Raw genomic sequence first — 19,989 nt, 5'->3', positions numbered from 1 at the left:
CAATAGAGCATCTTTGGGATGTGGTGGAACGGGAGATTCGCATCAGGGATGTGCAGCCGACAAATCTGCGCCAACTGTGTGATGCCATCATGTCAATATGGTCCAAAATCTCTGAGGAATGCTTCCAGCACCTTGTTGAATCTCTGCCACGAAGAATTGAGGCAGTTCTGAAGGCAAAAGGGGGTCCAACCCCTTACTAGCATGGTGTACCTAATAAAGTGGCCAGTGAGTGTATACTATATAATGGTAAACTTGGTATATATTCCTACAGGCTGCAAGCAAAGGCTCCAGCATATGCAAAGAGAAGCCACTAAGAGTGCAAGAAGGGAGTGGCTCCATTATATAAGTGGGAAGTTTAAGCCTACGTTCACATGTTGCATTTTTGCAGCTGCATTTCACAGTAACAGCAAAGTCTAAGAGATTTCAGAAATCTCATGCGCGCCCCCTATTTGTATAAGAATATGACTACTATAATACTGCTTCTATGTAGAATATAACTACCATAATACTGCCCCATATGTACAAGAATATAACTACTATAATACTGCCCCCTATGTACAGGAATATAACTACTATAATACTGCCCCTATGTACAAGAATATAACTACTATAATACTGCCCCTATGTACAAGAATATAACTACTATAATACTGCTCCTATATACAAGACTATAACTACTATAATACTGCTCCTATGTACAAGAATATAACTACTATAATACTGCCCCCTATGTACAAGAATATAACTACTATAATACTGCCCCCTATGTACAAGAATATAACTACTATAATACTGCCTCCTATTTACAAGAATATGACTACTATAATACTGCCCCCTATGTACAAGAATATAACTACTATAATACAGCCTCCTATGTACAAGAATATAGCTACTATAATACTGCCCCTATGTACAAGAATATAACTACTATAATACTGCCCCCTATGTACAAGAATATAACTACTATAATACTGCCCCCTATGTACAAGAATATAACTACTATAATACTGCCTCCTATGTACAAGAATAGGACTACTATAATACTGCCTCCTATGTACAAGAATATGACTACTATAATACTGCCCCCTATGTACAAGAATATAACTACTGTAATACTGCCCCCTATGTACAAGAATATAACTACTATAATACTGCTCCTATGAACAAGAATATAACTACTATAATACTGCCCCCTATGTATAAGAATATAACTACCATAATACTGCCCCTATGTACAATATAACTACTATAATACTGCCCCCTATGTACAAGAATCTAACTACTATAATACTGCCTCCTATGTACAAGAATATAACTACTATAATACTGCTCCTATGTACAAGAATATAACTGCTATAATACTGCCTCCTATGTACAAGAATATGACTACTATAATACTGCTCCTATGTACAAGAATATAACTACTATAATACTGCCCCTATGTACAAGAATATAACTACTATAATACTGCTCCTATGTACAAGAATATAACTGCTATAATACTGCCTCCTATGTACAAGAATATGACTACTATAATACTGCCCCCTTTGTACAAGAATATAACTACTATAATACTGCCCCCTATGTATAAGAATATAACTACTATAATACTGCCCCCTATGTACAAGAACATACCTACTATAATACTGCCCTGTTGTGAACTCATTTTCTGGTTTACCTCTGGCTTCTGGTGAGGGTGGTGGAGCTGGCTGTGTTGACAGAGGAGTCGTGAGTTCTCCATCCGGGCTCCCTCTAATGGTGACAGTAGGTAATGAAGCTGATCTAAATGGCAGAGACCTGCCACCTGAGGAGGAGGACTGTGAGTGGACATCAGGAGTCTCTGACTGGATTTAATACAGCCGACTCCCTAATTTTGTGCTGGTGATTTTTCCTGCCCTGAGGTTCTGGTTTCCAGTTCTGTTCCTGCCATCTCAAGCTAAGTGTGCTCTGCTATTTTTTCACATGAGATTTGGTCTGGTTTACTCAGTTTTTGTGGTCAGCCAACCCCTGCTGGGGCTGTGCTGAATTTCCATTCTTATGTCTCTGTTTATGCCAGTTTGCTTTTTGTCCCTGATCAGATTGGTCTCTTTTTGCTCTGTCTTCAGAATATGCCAGAGTGCTGATATAGGGAATTGAAGTCTAGCGACTTCAGGGTTTTTGTTATCAGAAAGTGTTGGACATTTTTTGGCAGGGTTTTTTGAGTGATTTCAGACAGCATCTTTCCTTTCCTGTCCTTTCCAGTTAGTTTGGGCCCCATCATTTGCTCAGCCTATTTTTCTATCTGTGTGTGTTTTCATCTTGACTCACCGACAATACATGTTTGGGGGCTGTCTATTGCTATGGGGTCTGCTCTGGGACAATTTAGATTTCCCCTTTTCTTGCTTTAGGCTTATTTAGTTCTCCGGCTGTGACAAGGCATCTAGGATCATCGTAGGCACGCTCCACGGCTACTGCTAGTTGTGTGGATAGGATCAGGGGGTCTGCAATCCGCTTAGTTACCAACCTCTCTGGTTTTCTGTGGCTTAGCTTGTTTTTCCTCGGTGACTCATTCATAACAGAATCACCAGCCATACCGCAGATTCTAGGGTACTCAAAAAGCAGGAAAAAAAAAATTTGTTAAAAAAAAAGTCATTTTTTTTTTTATATGTATTTTTTCCTCTTTTTCTCTGGGACCATAGGGGGATTTTTTCCTTAATGGCGATTAAGCAATTGTCTGATCTTGTGGAGCAGCTCGCTGCTGAAGTGCGGGGAATTTCCGCCTATCTCGCTCAATCACATGCTGTTGAACCAAAAATCTCTACTCCTGATGTGTTTTCTGGGGATCGGTCTAACTTTTTGAATTTTAAGAATAATTGTAAATTATTTCTTGCCTTGAAGCCTAACTCATCGGGGAGCTCTGCACAGCAGGTTAAAATTGTCATCTCCTTGCTGCGTGGCGATCCCCAGGATTGGGCGTTTTCTTTGACACCTGAAAATCCTATTCTGACTAATGTGGATGCATTTTTTCAAGCCTTGGGGTTGTTGTATGATGAACCTAATGTTATTGATCAAGCTGAGAAAGCCCTATTGGCATTGAACCAGGGTCAGGATTCTACAGAGTTATACTGTCAAAAATTCCGAAAGTGGGCGGTCCTTACTACATGGAATGATGGTAATTTGGCAGCTCTCTTTCGCAAGGGTTTATCAGAAACCGTAAGAGATGTTATGGTGGGATTTCCTGTTCCCTCTGGTCTTGATGATTCTATGTCATTAGCCATTCAAGTTGATCGGCGTTTACGTGAATGTAAAACTACACGAGAGGTATTGCCACCTTTTCAACAAATGTCTGAACGTATGCAATGTGATAGTTTTGTCTAGGGTGCAACGTCAGGAGTATAGAAGGCGTAATAAGCTGTGTTTTTTCTGTGGAGATGCCTCTCATATTATTTCTGACTGCCCTAAACGAGAGAAACGTTTTGCACACACATTTACTGTGGGTGGCATACAACCTAAGTTTTTTTGGCAATTACTCTGATCTGCTCCCTGTCCACATTTTCCGCTAAGGCTTTTGTGGATTCAGGAGCGTCTTTGAATCTGATGGATTTGGATTTTGCTAAACGTTGTGGTTTTCCCATGATACCTCTGTGGACGCCTTTTCCTTTGAGGGGTATTGATGCTATTCCTTTGGCGGAGAATAAACCTCAGTTTTGGACCCAGGTGATAATGCGGGTCACCCCAGACCACCAAGAAAATTGTAGATTTTTGGTGTTGCATAATTTGCATGATACTAGTTTTCTGGGTTTTCCCTGGTTGCAAATCCATAATCCAGTTTTGGATTGGAAATCTGTGTCTGTGGTGAGTTGGGGCTATCGGTGTGCGCTTGGTGTCACTCCTGTTTTCTCCACCTCTCCTCAGTCTCATGATATTCCTGACTATTTGGCTGATTTATATGATGTATTTAGTGAGAGTAAGTCTGCGTCCCTGCCTCCTCATAGGAGCTATGACTGTGCAATTGAGTTGAGGCCTGGGTGTAAATTTCCCAAGGGTCGGCTTTTCAACTTATCTGTACCTGAACAAGAGGCTATGTGATCTTATATTAAGGAGTCGTTGGAGAAGGGTCATATTAGACCATCCTCGTCACCTTTAGGTGCTGGGTTTTTTTCGTGGCTAAGAAAGATGGTTCATTAAGGCCTTGTATTGACTATCGTTCCCTTAACAAGATGACGGATAAATATCAGTACCTGTTACCTCTGATGTCTGATTTATTCTCCAGAGTTAAAGGTGCCTGCTGGTTTACTAAGCTTGACCTCAGGGGGGCGTATAATCTTATTCGCATCAAGCATGGGGATGAATGGAAGGCGGCGTTTAATACTCCGGAGGGACATTTTGAGTACCTGGTAATGCCTTTTGGGCTCACTAATGCCCCTTCTGTCTTCCAGTCCTTTATGAATGATATTTTCCGAGACTTTGTGGATAAGTTTTTGATCATCTATCTGGATGATATTTTGATCTTTTCCAGGGATTGGGATTCTCATGTGGAACATGTTCGGACTGTGTTCCGGATTTTGAGGGAGAATTCCCTGTATGTTAAGGGATCGAAATGCCTTTTTCGTGTACAGAGGATTTGATTTTTGGGATTTATTTTGTCTCCGTCAACTATTGAAATGGACCCGGCCAAGGTACAGGCCATTTATGATTGGGTTCAGCCCACTTCTTTGAAGGCTCTCCCGAAGTTTTTGGGTTTTGCTAATTTTTATCGTAAATTTATAGCTAATTTTTCTGGTATTGTCAAACCACTGACTGATCTGACCAAGAAGGGCGCTGATGTGCTGAATTGGTCTCCAGAGGCTGTTTTGGGCATTTCAGGAGCAGAAGCGGAGGTTCACTTCTGCTCCGGTTTTACGGCAACCTGATGTCTCACTTCCATTTCAGGTAGAGGTAGATGCTTCGGAGATTGGTGCAGGAGCTGTTTTGTCCCCAAAAGATCCGGTGACTTCTAAAATGAATTCCTGTGTCTTCTTTTCCCGTAAGTTCTCCCCATCTGAACGCCACTATGATGTGGGGAATCGGGAATTGTTGGCCATGAAGTGGGCATTCGAGGAGTGGAAACATTGGTTGGAAGGAGCTAGACATCAAGTTGTGGTCCTCACGGACCACAAGAATTTGATTTACCTGGAGTCAGCCAAACGCTTGAATCCTAGACAGGCTAGGTGGGCCTTGTTTTTTCACGTGTTTTGATTTTGTGGTCTCCTTTCTTTCGGGCACTAAGAATGTTAAGGCAGACGCCCTTTCTAGGAGTTTCTTTGCTGTTTCTCCTATTGTGACCAAACCTACTACCATCCTAGGTGAGGGGGTAGTTCTTTCTGCCATCTCACCCGATTTGAGACGTGCCCTGGAAGAATTTCAGGAGGACAAACCTGAGCGTTGTCCTATGGGAAAATTGTATGTTCCTGACCAGTGGAGGAAGAGAGTGATGTCTGAAGTTCATTGCTCCGCATTGGCTGGTCATCCAGGTATTTTTGGTACAAGAGATTTGGTGAGTCGGTCTTTTTGGTGGCCCACCTTATCTCGTGATGTCAGGAATTTTGTGCAGTCTTGTGGGACTTGTTCCCGGTCCAAACCCTGTTCTCGATCTAGTGGGTTGTTGATGCCCTTACCGGTGCCCAAGAGACCATGGACCCATATCTCAATGGATTTTATTTCTGATCTTCCTGTCTCTCAGAGAATGACTTATCTGGGTGATTTGTGATAGATTTTCTAAGATGGTCCATCTTGTACCACTCCCAAAGCTGCCATCTTCCTCAGAGTTGGTGCCCTTGTATTTACAACAGGTGGTTTGGTTGCATGGGATTCCTGAGAACATTGTGTCAGACAGAGGAGTCCAGTTTGTCTCCAGATTTTGGAAAGCTTTTTGTTCCAAGTTGGGAATTCAGTTATCCTTCTCCTCTGCGTTTCACCCACAGACCAATGGGCAGACTGAGAGAACAAACCAGACTTTGGAGTCCTATTTGAGATGTTTTATATCTGCTGATCAGGATGATTGGGTCTCATTTTTGCCCTTGGCCGAATTCACCCTAAATAATAGAGCTAGTTCTGCCACATTGATGTCGCTCTTTTTCTGTAACTTTGGGTCTCATCCTCGATTTTCTTCAGGGCAAGTGGAATCTTCAGCCTGCTCAGGTGTTGACACTGTGGTAGAGAGAATGCAGCAGATTTGGGACCAAGTGGTGGATAAGTTGTCCCTCTCTCAAGAAAAGGCCCAGCGTTTTTCCAACCGGCATAGGACCATTGGTCACCGGTTTAAAGTGGGTGATATGGTTTCGTTGTCGTCAAAAAATATCTCTATGAAGGTTGCATCTCCAAAGTTCAAACCAAGATTTATTGGACCTTATAGGATTTTGGAGATTCTTAACCTGGTTTCTTTTCGATTGGCTCTTCCAGTTACGTTTAAGATCCATAACGTGTTTCATAAGTCTCTGTTGAAGAGGTTTGTTGAGCCAGTGGGTCCTACGGCGGCACCTCCTGACCCTGTGTTGGTTGAAGGTAATGTGGAATATGAGGTAGATGAAATACTGGATTCTTGTCTTGCTAGACAGAGACTCCAGTATTTGGTCAAGTGGGAGGGTTATGGCAAGGAGGACAATTCTTGGGTCTCTGCCTCTGACGTTCATGCCGATAGATTGATTCGTGCTTTTCACAGGACCCATCCTGATCGGCCTGGTGGCATGGATGAGGGTTCGGTGACCCCTCCTAAAGGGGGGGTACTGTTGTGAACTCCGTTTCTGGTTTACCTCTGGCTTCTGGTGAGGGTGGTGGAGCTGGCTGTGTTGACAGAGGAGTCGTGAGTTCTCCATCCGGGCTCCCTCTAGTGGTGACAGTAGGTAATGAAGCTGATCTAAATGGCAGAGACCTGCCACTTGAGGAGGACTGTGAGTGGACATCAGGAGTCTCTAACTGGATTTAAGACAGCCAACTCCCTAGTTTTGTGCTGGTGATTTTTCCTGCCCTGAGGTTCTGGTTTCCAGTTCTGTTCCTGCCTTCTCAAGCTAAGTGTGCGCTGCTATTTTTTCACATGAGATTTGGTCTGGTTTACTCAGTTTTTGTGGTCAGTCAGCCCCTGCTGGGGATATGCTGAATTTCCATTCTTATGTCTCTGTTTATGCCAGTTTGCTTTTTGTCCCAGATCAGATCGGTATATTCTGAAGACAGAGCAAAAAGAGACCAGAGTGCTGATATAGGGAATTGAAATCTAGCGACTTCAGTTTTTTGTTATCAGAAAGTGTTGGACATTTTTTGGCAGGGTTTTGTGTGTGATTGCAGACAGCATCTTTCCTTTCCTGTCCTTTCTAGTTAGTTTGGGCCCCATCGTTTGCTCAGCCTATTTTTCTATCTGTGTTTGTGTTTTCATCTTGTCTCACCGACAATACATGTTTGGGGGCTGTCTATTGCTTTGGGGTCTGCTTTGGGGTAGTTTAGATTTCCCCTTTTCTTGCTTTAGACTTTAGCTCTCCGGCTGTGATGAGGCATCTAGGATCATCGTAGGTGCGCTCCAAGGCTACTGCTAGTTGTCTGGATAGGATCAGGGGTCATAACTACTATAATACTGCCCCCTATGTACAAGAATATAACTACTATGAGGCTACGTGCACACGCTGCGGTTTTTGCTGCGGTACGGTAGCATGTTATCCTATGGGATTTACAATTTTCTGTGCACATGCTGCAGATTTTTAACTGTGGAAAAGCTGCGGTTTTGAATCCGCAGAAAGAAATGACATGTCAATTCTTTTCAGCGGATTCTGCTGCGGTTTCCAATCTCCTCCACTGTAGAGATGAGAAAACCGCAGGACAATCCGCAGGTAAAAAAATCCGCAGACCAATCCGCAGCGTGTGCACATAGCCTAATACTGCCCCCATGTACAAGAATATAACTACTATAAAACTGCCCCTATATACAATATACCTACTATAACACTGCCCCTATGTACAAAAATATAACTACTATAATACTGCTCCTATGTACAAGAATATAACTACTATAATACTGCCCCTATATACAATATACCTACTATAACACTGCCCCCTATGTACAAGAATATAACTACTATAACACTGCCTCTATGTACAAGAATATAACTACTATATTACTGCCCCCTTTGTACGAGAATATAACTACTATATTACTGCCCCCTATGTACGAGAATATAACTACTATATTACTGCCCCTATATACAATATACCTACTATAATACTGCTCCTATGTACAAGAATATAACTACTATAATACTGCTCCTATGTACAAAAATATAACTACTATAATACTGCCCCCTATGTACAAGAATATAACTACTATAATACTGCCCCTATGTACAAGAATATAACTACTATGAGGCTATGTGCACACGCTGCGGTTTTTGCTGCGGTTACGGCAGCGGCAGAACTGCAGCAGTTCTGCAGACAATGTACGGTAGCATGTTATCCTATGGGATTTACAATTTTCTGTGCACATGCTGCGGATTTTCAACTCTGGAAAAGCTGCGGTTTTGAATCCGCAGAAAGAAATGACATGTCAATTCTTTTCAGCAGATTCTGCTGCGGTTTACCATCTCCTCCATTGTAGAGATGAGAAAACCGCAGGACAATCCGCAGGTCATTTTACCTGCGGTTCCGCAGATAAAAAATCCGCAGACCAATCCACAGCATGGCACATAGCCTAATACTGCCCCTATGTACAAGAATATAACTACTATAATACTGCCCCTATATACAATATACGTACTATAACACTGCCCCCTATGTACAAGAATATAACTACTATATTAGTGCCCCCTATGTACAAGAATATAACTACTATATTACTGCCCCCTATGTACAAGAATATAACTATTATAATACTGCCCCCTATGTACAAGAATATAGCTACTATAATACTGCCCCCTATGTACAAGAATATAACTACTATATTAGTGCCCCCTATGTACAAGAATATAACTACTATATTAGTGCCCCTATGTACAAGAATATAACTACTATATTAGTGCCCCCTATGTACAAAAATATAACTACTATATTACTGCCCCCTACGTACAAGAATATAACTATTATAATACTGCCCCCTATGTACAAAAATATAACTACTATAATACTGCTCCTATGTACAAGAATATAACTACTATGAGGCTATGTGCACACGCTGCGGTTTTTGCTGCGGTTGCGGCAGAACTGCAGCAGTTCTGCAGACAATGTACGGTAGCATGTTATCCTATGGGATTTACAATTTTCTGTGCACATGCTGCAGATTTTTAACTCTGGAAAAGCTGCGGTTTTGAATCCGCAGAAAGAAATGACATATTCCACAGATAAAAAATCCGCTGACCAATCCGCAGCGTGTGCACATAGCTTAATACTGCCCCTATGTACAAGAATATAACTACTATAATACTGCCCCATATGTGCAAAAATATAACTACTATAATACTGCTCCTATGTACAAGAATATAACTACTATAATACTGCCCCTATGTACAAGAATATAACTACTATAATAGTGCCCCCTATGTACAAGAATATAACTACTATAATAGTGCCCCCTATATACAAGAATATAACTACTATAATAGTGCCCCTATGTACAAGAATATAACTACTATAATACTGCCCCTATGTACAGGAATATAACTACTATAATACTGCCCCTATGTACAAGATTATAACTACTATAATACTGCCCCTACAAGAATAAAATGCTATAATACTGCCCCTATGTACAAGAATATAACTACTATAATACTGCCCCTATGTACAAGAATATAGCTACTATAATACTGCCTCCTATGTACAAGAATATAGCTACTATAATACTGCCTCCTATGTACAAGAATATAACTACTATAATACTGCCTCCTATGTACAAGAATATAACTACTATAATACTGCCCCTATGTACAAGAATATAACTACAATAATACTGCCTCCTATGTACAAGAATATAACTACTATAATACTGCCTCCTATGTACAAGAATATAGCTACTATAATACTGCCTCCTATGTACAAGAATATAACTACTATAATTCTGCCCCCATGTACAAGAATATAACTACTATAATACTGCCCCCTATATACAAGAATAGAACTACTATAATACTGCCCCCTATATACAAGAATAGAACTACTATAATACTGCCACTATATACAAGAATATAAGTACTATAATACTGCTCCTACGTACAAGAATTTAACTACTATAATACTGCCCCCTATGTACAAGAATATAACTACTATAATACTGCTCCTATGTACAAGAATATAACTACTATAATACTGCCCCCTATGTACAAGAATATAACTACTATAATAGTGCCCCTATGTACAGGAATATAACTACTATAATACTGCCCCCTATGTACAAGATTGTAACTACTATAATACTGCCCCTACAAGAATAAAATGCTATAATACTGCCCCTATGTACAAGAATATAACTACTATAATACTGCCCCTAAGTACAAGAATATAACTACTATAATACTGCCCCTATGTACAAGAATATAACTACTATAATACTGTCTCCTATGTACAAGAATATAACTACTATACTGCTCCCTATGTACAAGAATTTAACTACTATAATACTGCCCCCTATGTACAAGAATATAACTACTATAATACTGCTCCCTATGTACAAGAATATAACTACTATAATACTGCCCATATGTACAAGAATATAGCTACTATAATACTGCCCCCTGTGTACAAGAATATAACTACTATAATAGTGCCCCTATGTACAAGAATATAATTACTATAATACTGCCCCTATGTACAAGAATATAATTACTATAATACTGCCCCCTATGTACAAGAATATAACTACTATAATACTGCTCCTATGTACAAGAATATAACTACTATAATACTGCCCCCTATGTACAAGAATATAACTACTATAATACTGCTCCTATGTACAAGAATATAACTACTATAATACTGCCCCCTATGTACAAGAATATAACTACTATAATACTGCCCCTATGTACAAGAATATAACTACTATAATACTGCCCCCTATGTACAAGAATATAACTACTATAATACTGCTCCTATGTACAAGAATATAACTACTATAATACTGCTCCTATATACAAGAATATAACTATTTTCATTGTTTCATTTTATTGTTTTTGCATTTTCATTTTTTTATCTTCTTCTTCCAGGACCCATAACTCTTATTTTTCAGTCATTATGGCCATGTGAGGGCTTGCTGTTTGCGGGACGGGTTGTACTTTTGAACGACACCATTGGTTTTAACATATTGTGTACTGGAAAAATAGTTAAAAAAATTCCAAGCCTGGTGAAATTGCAATCCCATTTTTTTTTTTACCATGTTCTCTAAATGCTAAAACTGACCTGCCATTATGATTCTCCAGGTCATTACGAGTTCACAGACACCAAACATGGTCCTTTTTTAAGTGGTGAAAAAAAATTCCAAAATGTAAAAAAATTGCGCCATTTTCCGAGCCCCGTGGCGTCTCCATTGTTCGTGATCTCGGGTTGGGTGAGGGCTTATTTTTTGCGCGCTGAGCTGACATTTTTATTGATACCATTTGGGTACAGATACAATCTTTTTTTATCGCCCGTTATTGCATTTTATTATAATGATTGTGACATAGAAAAGGCTCAGAAATCCTCATTCTCCCCTCCCAAAATAAGAGGAGACACGCTGCACAGTTGGAACATGTTTAATTTGATACTTGCTGACATTTATATATACAATGATTAAGAGGGAGGCAAACGTAAAAAAGTGCAAATGTCTGCCGCTAGAGAGAGGGAAGTGATGTGTCGCTCCGGGGGATCAGGGGAGTCCCTGCAGCGCGGATACACGTCATATTTCCACAACGGAGGCTAAAACCAGCAGAATCATAGGAGCCGTATCCAGATCCGCAGAACGCTGCCCCTCCGCACGATACCCAACCACCTCCAAAATACAGAACATGGCGCCGGTGGCGGGAGAACCGGAATCATTAGCAAAAACATGAAAAAGACAAATAACCAGGAATAGAAGTTATTGCCAAAACCGTCATAATAAAGAGTCACCGAGATTCTGCTCAATCTTCTGACTACAGCAGCAGACAATTGTTTGTATACAGCTGCTACATACAATGCCAGAGAGTAAGAGGTAAAAGAGCGCATATATATCCACAGAGGGCCCAATGCATAACATTATGTATCCTGTATGGAGAACGGAGCTACACTGCTGTACCCGAGCTGCACTCACTATTCTGCTGGTGCAGTCACCGTGTACATACATTACTGATCCAGAGTTACCTCCTGTATTATACTCCAGAGCTGCACTCACTATTCTGCTGGTGCAGTCACTGTGTACATACATTACTGATCCTGAGTTACATTGCCTATTATACCCCAGAGCTGCACTCACTATTCTGCTGGTGGAGTCACCACGTTCATACAGTACTGATTCTGAGTTACATCCTGTATTATACTCCAGAGCTGCACTCACTATTCTGCTGGTGCAGTCACTGTGTATATACATTACTGATCCTGAGTTACATCCTGTATTATACTCCAGAGCTGCACTCACTATTCTGCTGGTGCAGTCACTGTGTACATACATTACTGATCCTGAGTTTGCTCTTGTATTATACTCCAGAGCTGCACTCACTACTCTGCTCACTTACTATTCTCCAAAAATGCATGTACACAATGACTCCACCAGCAGACTAGTGAGTGCTTTTGCTTATGCAAGGTTTGGGAGATCCCCACCCCTCTCTTGTGTGACATGTACATAAAGGGCCGTCTTGCACAGCTTGTCCACATCGGGTAGCGCCTTTCTGAATCCTGCTCATATAGGTACTGTTCACATGATCAGTTTTTAATACATTAGATAGGACTGCTCCGAGATGGGTATACCGTGACGTTGGTGGAGCGGCTTAGTATACATTTTTTGCAAAAAGCGTATCAACTAAATACCCTGTTTTATAATCATCTTTTTACTAGCACTTGCTGACTACTGTTATATATCTTGTACAACAGAGTATTTTTGCACATTTGTCATACTGTGTTTTTTCTTTGTAAAAATTAAGAGCTTGATGCATGAAAAGGATAAAACAAGTGAATCAACAAGTGAATCAAAAGATGTGTGAACAGAGCCTTATGAGACACGTTAATTGCTTGGCCCTTGTCAAAGAGAATGAACATGTCAGATATAATTCTGCAGCTCGTGCACATGCCGAGCAGTTCGCTACAAGGAGGAGCCTTGGGGGTAGGAAAATGGGCATTTTCCACTGCCTCATCCTCAGGGGCAGGACGATAGGGAACATCCAACCAGGCTCATGAATAGGGGGACAGTCAGTCCTTAAGGGTATGATGGGGGTTGTAGCTTTCAAACACTCAGGAGAGCTGCTAACTGCGGAGCAGTGACATTAGAAAACAGGTCATCCCATAATCCCATGGCCGATGCATCGACGACAGTCTTGTCATGGCCTGAGCTGGAAAAGCGGAAAGCCACTGCTCTCAACTGGAAAAAGGGAGCCGGGGGTGATGACTGTCAGGAGAGCCGGCGTCCGGCTCTGTACGGTCTGCAGCCGGCTCAGTCCATCTACAGACATATTGGCCATTTCACTACAGTAAAGACTTCCAGGCCTGGAGGCCAGTGACCACCAGCATGCGGCTCGCAACAGAAGCTCACAAGGTAGGAGACCACCGGTCCAAGTTTTGGCATGAGGCGCACACACCGCTGGCACTAAAATTTGGCTTGAGGGGTTTAATGGCACAAAGAAAGGGGCAGAATTACAGGATTATTTTGGCAATAAGGAATTAAAAATTGAAATCCTTTGTACAGCTGTCACCCGACTTTCTCAGAACCCCGAACGGTAAACTCACTTTACTTATTATACCTTTGGCTCCTTTGTATTTGCTTAATTGAGCAGATCTGTGGTATAAACCGGGCTAGAGGCCATCCAGCTTTCCGAGGATCAGATAATGCACCAATACTGAGATCTGCTGCAATGTGCCGGTGTAGGGCGCATCATAAATCATACAAAAATAACATTAATGCAATGGTGGCTTCACAAAGACGCCAAAACCCAACCCCCGACGCGCGGTCATGTGACCTGCTTCCCGTGCAGCACTTTACAGCGACTAATGAGCACTTAGCGTCACACTTCCAGAAGCTTTCAGCACTTAATGGGACCAAGAAATGGGATATTATTGCAAAAATAAAGGAAAAAAAAATGAAAATGATATCCGGAGGGTAATTTGCCTTCTCCTCTCTGCGGCTCCTCACACTCTGCCTAATGCCCATGATGTAATTATCACTTACACTGCACTCTGCCCCCGTCATTAAAATTACATGATATTTACCAACCCATCTCGTCTATCACACGCCGTTCCCAACCGGCCTCCTGAGCAGGCGTCTAAACGCCGCGCAGCCGCCAAAGGCAGCTGATACGGGTACTCCCATCTTATGGGGGCTATGACTTCACTATGATCAGTCCCAGAAATCAGAGCACGAGGGGGCAGAGCTCTGGAGTTGCACTGCGTCCCCTTAACCTCTTTGCTCTGCACCATGGAGCCTCTTCTGTGCAGAGCTGGGCCCATTGCAGTCACCGAGGTCAGCGGCAGCGTCCTGCACAGTCAGCTGGCCTAGAGGCCCACCCGGCCCCCACCGAGGGGTTTAGGGTGGTTAAGGTGGGAGTCTTGTGGTGGCTCCAACTATTGTATACTATATACTACCAGCTCCGCGTACATTATGTGGATAAATGCACAAAACGCGCAGAGTATAAGACCATGCTTTATACTGGAGAACTGTCAGGTGGCAGCGCGTTTCATCACCTATCTCTGAGTGGGGTGCACATTGTACGACCATCTCAGGGGCACATGTCTTATCTGCCTTCTTGGGTGGGGGGGGACTTATTATAGGGTATTCCATCATGATATAAACGCGTGGAGGCTGCAGATGGCTGCACAGGAGCAGCGGCTCACGGTCTTTTCCCGCCATCTATAGAATTATTGGGGCATTTATAACCCCGGCGGCCATACTGAAGACACTCCGCAGGAAGCAGAGAGGTCAGAAAATGCGTCAGCAAAATGGAACGGGAAGAAAAAGCTCCGGATCGGATGGCCCCCAGGTGTAGAGCAACAACAGTGGCAGAACTACAACTCCTATCATGCAGTGAAAGCCTCCAGTTGTTAGGGAACACTGCAGGTTCACCCCAGCTTTGCGACCCCTTTAGTTGGAGGTAAATGGGTTTGTGTATTAGAAAATGCGAAACGCGTCCCCTCCAATCGCAAGAGTCAAATTCGGAAATAGATGCTAAAAAGAACGGGAGCCTAAGCTGGAGCTGGGACTGACTCAGAAGGAGCGGCGCCAATTATGGTTTTCGCACTTTGGAGGTTTTTGGGTTTTTTTTTTACCAGGAAGGAGAAGACGACGGAAATGTTTCAAGGCTGGAAACAAATGTATCTGTGGTCAGTACACGAGGACCGTGCAAAATATCAGGAACTGGAGGCGCAATATAGCTTTCCCCCACTGGGATGAAGCATTTAAAGGGACGGCCGCTGATAAATATCTTACAAGGCTGGAAAAATCATTGAGTAAACGGAGGATTGTGCTGCAAGCATGGAGATTAATCCGCAGGGTGCGAGAGTATTGTAAGTAACTGGCGCCATTGAGCGTATAACGGCCGCTCCTTCCTCCATCACAAGTCTCTGCACAGTAAGAAAAAAATACAAAAAAATAACCTCTGACAAGGGGCCCGAAACTGCTCAAAAACAAAACAAAAAAAACAAAAAACGTTATTAGTGCTAATGGGTACAAATCCGGGTATATGATATGAAAAGTGAGTGCGAATATCAGATCTGGGGGAGAATTTATGATTGGAGCGGGGGGAGGTTCCACTTCAAATCCAGATCGAATGTTTTCCCTTTAAAAAAATAAAAATAAATTAGAAAGAAAAGTCAAACAAAGCAGATTCCATTATTAATTGGGCTTTCCAGGATTAAAATTTGTTTTAAAAAAAAAAAAAAAAAAAAAAAACAGCGCCACCCCTGTGCATGGGTGATGACTGGTATTGCAGCTCGGCTCCAATACCACGCACGACCTGTGGCGCCATTTAAAAGGAGAAATCGGCTTTTTTTTTTTCCTTTTTCTAATCCTAGATAATCCCTTTAAGTAAAACAGTGATTCACCCTCAACAGTAAATGTTGTAAAAAAATAAAAATAAAAAAAATGTCATAATAAGTTAGAGGAGATGCGAGTCATGTACCAGATACAGGGAAGAAAATAAAAACGCACAAATCGTGGACCGTTCTGATTTTTTGATATTTTTGTTTTTAACCACATGACATAATGTGCGCCAATGAAAACACAGAATCCTGACCGCCGCGATCACTGCCAAAATAATATCGGCTGGAAATCCGGGTAACAATGACCTTAAAAAATAAATATATATATATATATATATATATATATATATATATATATATATATATATATATATATATATATATATATATATATATATATACACATACTGTATATACAAAAAAAAAATACATTAAATTCAGCAAAGGAAGAAAAAAAAATTCAGACAAGCGATTGATATTTTCTTACATAATAAAAAAAAATCTAAATGGCTATGATTCCTCTATTAGCAAAAACACGTAATGCGGTCGCAGTAATGTGCCTCTTCTCATGACATCATACATCTCGCGTGTAAACAGAAACGTGACGCGGATCGGCCGCCCGGGATACAGAGACTATGTACAGGAGGAGACGACGCGGCTGTACAGTGGGAGGGACTCGCATCATCAGACCATGGCACGATAAGGACCTTGCATCTTCAGGAACTGGATGATAAAGGACGGACCCCCGGCCACGATCTGCGGGGGGAGGTGGCTGAGGGGACAGTTCTCGATACTCATGATTGACAACTTGCTGCACAGGGCGAGCTCGAAGGGCAAACCGTGGAGATTGGGGTTGTCGTTCAGATACAGCTCCTCCAGGTTCTCCAATGTACCTGCAATATGCCAGACGTCATTGTGTTACATGGGACTGCAGGTGACATCTACTGCATTATCTGTACTGTGCTATCTGTAGTGTTACATGGGACTGCAGGTGACATACACTGCATTATCTGTACTCAGAGTTATCACTGTTATCTGCAGTCCTATGTAACACCACATATACTGTATCTACTACATTATCTGTACTCAGAGGTATCACTGTTATCTGTGGTGTTACATAGGACTGCAGGTGACATCTACATTATCTGTACTCAGATATCACTGTTATCTGTGGTGTTACATAGGACTGCAGATGACATATACTACATTATCTGTACTGTGTTATCTGTAGTGTTACATGGGACTGCAGGTGACATCTACTGCATTATCTGTACTCAGAGGTATCACTGTTATCTGTGGTGTTACATAGGACTGCAGATGACATCTACTACATTATCTGTACTGTTATCTGTAGTGTTACATGGGACTGCAGGTGACATCTACTGCATTATCTGTACTCAGCGGTATCACTGTTATCTGTGGTGTTACATAGGACTGCAGATGACATCTACTACATTATCTGTACTGTTATCTGTAGTGTTACATGGGACTGCAGGTGACATCTACTGCATTATCTGTACTCAGAGGTATAACTGTTATCTGTGGTGTTACATAGGACTGCAGGTGACATCTACTACATTATCTGTACTCAGATATCACTGTTATTATCTGCAGTCCTATGTAACACCACATATACTGTATCTACTACATTATCTGTACTCAGAGGTATCACTGTTCTCTGTGGTGTTACATAGGACTGCAGATGACATCTACTACATTATCTGTACTGTTTTATCTGTACTGTTACATGGGACTGCAGGTGACATCTACTACATTATCTGTACCGTGTTATCTGGTGTTACATAGGACTGCAGGTGATATCTACTACATTATCTGTACGGTTTTATCTGTGGTGTTACATAGGACTGCAGGTGACATTTACTACATTATATGTACTAAGAGTTATCACTGTTATCTGTGGTGTTACATAGGACTGCAGGTGACATCTACTACATTATCTGTACTGTGTTATCTGGTGTTACATAGGACTGCAGGTGATATCTACTACATTATCTGTACGGTTTTATCTGTGGTGTTACATAGGACTGCAGGTGACATTTACTACATTATATGTACTAAGAGTTATCACTGTTATCTGTGGTGTTACATAGGACTGCAGGTGACATCTACTACATTATCTGTACTGTGTTATCTGGTGTTACATAGGACTGCAGGTGATATCTACTACATTATCTGTACGGTTTTATCTGTGGTGTTACATAGGACTGCAGGTGACATTTACTACATTATATGTACTAAGAGTTATCACTGTTATCTGTGGTGTTACATAGGACTGCAGGTGACATCTACTACATTATCTGTACTCCAATATCACAGTGTTACCTGTGATGTTACATGGGACTGCAGGTGACATCTACTATATTATCTGTACTCCAATATCATGGTGTTATCTGTGGAGTTACATAGAACTGCAGGTGACATCTACTACATTATCTGTACTAAGAGTTATCACAGTGTTATCTGTGATGTTACATGGGACTGCAGGTGACATCTACTACATTATCTGTACTAAGAGAGTTATCACAGTGTTATCTGTGATGTTACATGGGACTGCAGGTGACATCTACTACATTATCTGTACTAAGAGAGTTATCACAGTGTTACCTGTGATGTTACATGGGACTGCAGGTGGCATCTACTATATTATCTGTACTCCAATATCATGGTGTTATCTGTGGAGTTACATAGAACTGCAGGTGACATCTACTACATTATCTGTACTAAGAGAGTTATCACAGTGTTACCTGTGATGTTACATGGGACTGCAGGTGACATCTACTACATTATCTGTACTAAGAGAGTTATCACAGTGTTACCTGTGATGTTACATGGGACTGCAGGTGACATCTACTACATTATCTGTACTAAGAGAGTTATCACAGTGTTACCTGTGATGTTACATGGGACTGCAGGTGACATCTACTATATTATCTGTACTGCAATATCATGGTGTTATCTGTGATGTTACATAGGACTGCAGGTGACATCTACTACATTATCTGTACTAAGAGAGTTATCACAGTGTTATCTGTGATGTTACATGGGACTGCAGGTGACATCTACTACATTATCTGTACTAAGAGTTATCACAGTGTTATCTGTGATGTTACATGGGACTGCAGGTGACATCTACTACATTATCTGTACTAAGAGAGTTATCACAGTGTTATCTGTGATGTTACATGGGACTGCAGGTGACATCTACTACATTATCTGTACTAAGAGAGTTATCACAGTGTTATCTGTGATGTTACATGGTACTGCAGGTGACATCTACTACATTATCTGTACTAAGAGAGTTATCACAGTGTTATCTGTGATGTTACATGGGACTGCAGGTGACATCTACTACATTATCTGTACTCAGAGCGTTACCACAGTGTTATCTGTGGTGTTACATAGGACTGCAGGTGACATGTAGTGAACCGTCACTGGGCCCCAGGATATCACACAGATGACGCTCCCGTGGTCAGCATGTGACCGCTCCGACACTTGTGTCACCGTCCATCCTGGACATATAATATCCACTCACCGATCTCCTCTGGAAGATGCGTCAGGAGGTTTTCCCCGAGACCGAGGTGCGTCAGGTTGGTTAGGTGGCCGATCCCTCTTGGCAGCGTTGTCAGCTGATTGTTGGTGAGCACCAATTTCTGGTTAATACAAAAAAAAAACAAAAAAAAAACCAAACACTTACTACTAGAACATTATGAGGCCGATGGCACGAAATACAAAAACCGGCAGAAATACAGGATTGCTGAAGAGATGGACAATGGAAGAAAATCAGGGAAAGCCGACGATCACGGAGTGATCGCCGATAATACAGTCCTGGAGGTCCGGTCTCAGTAC

At 41.6% G+C, this 19,989-nt stretch overlaps 1 protein-coding gene across 3 annotated transcripts in view; it reads right to left on the bottom strand.

The window, feature by feature from the left end:
* Positions 1 to 11,701: 11,701 nt before the first annotated feature.
* The window catches only part of SHOC2 (SHOC2 leucine rich repeat scaffold protein), a 49,061-nt gene continuing 40,773 nt past the window's right edge, over positions 11,702 to 19,989 (bottom strand). For all 3 annotated transcript variants that reach the window (XM_073562129.1, XM_073562130.1, XM_073562131.1), the window contains 2 exons: positions 19,676 to 19,793; positions 11,702 to 17,015 (listed from right to left, as the gene is read on the bottom strand). In XM_073562129.1, the coding sequence (XP_073418230.1) occupies positions 16,807 to 17,015; positions 19,676 to 19,793 (327 nt within the window). In that variant the 3' untranslated portion in view covers positions 11,702 to 16,806. The remainder of the gene's footprint in view (positions 17,016 to 19,675; positions 19,794 to 19,989) is intronic.

Source organism: Dendrobates tinctorius, unplaced genomic scaffold (assembly GCF_039654945.1).
Source record: "Dendrobates tinctorius isolate UK_male_01 unplaced genomic scaffold, ASM3965494v1 ptg000341l, whole genome shotgun sequence".
NCBI lineage: Eukaryota > Metazoa > Chordata > Amphibia > Anura > Dendrobatidae > Dendrobates > Dendrobates tinctorius.
The sequence above is the reverse complement of the archived record's forward strand: the minus strand, read 5'-3'. Positions and strand labels throughout refer to the sequence as shown.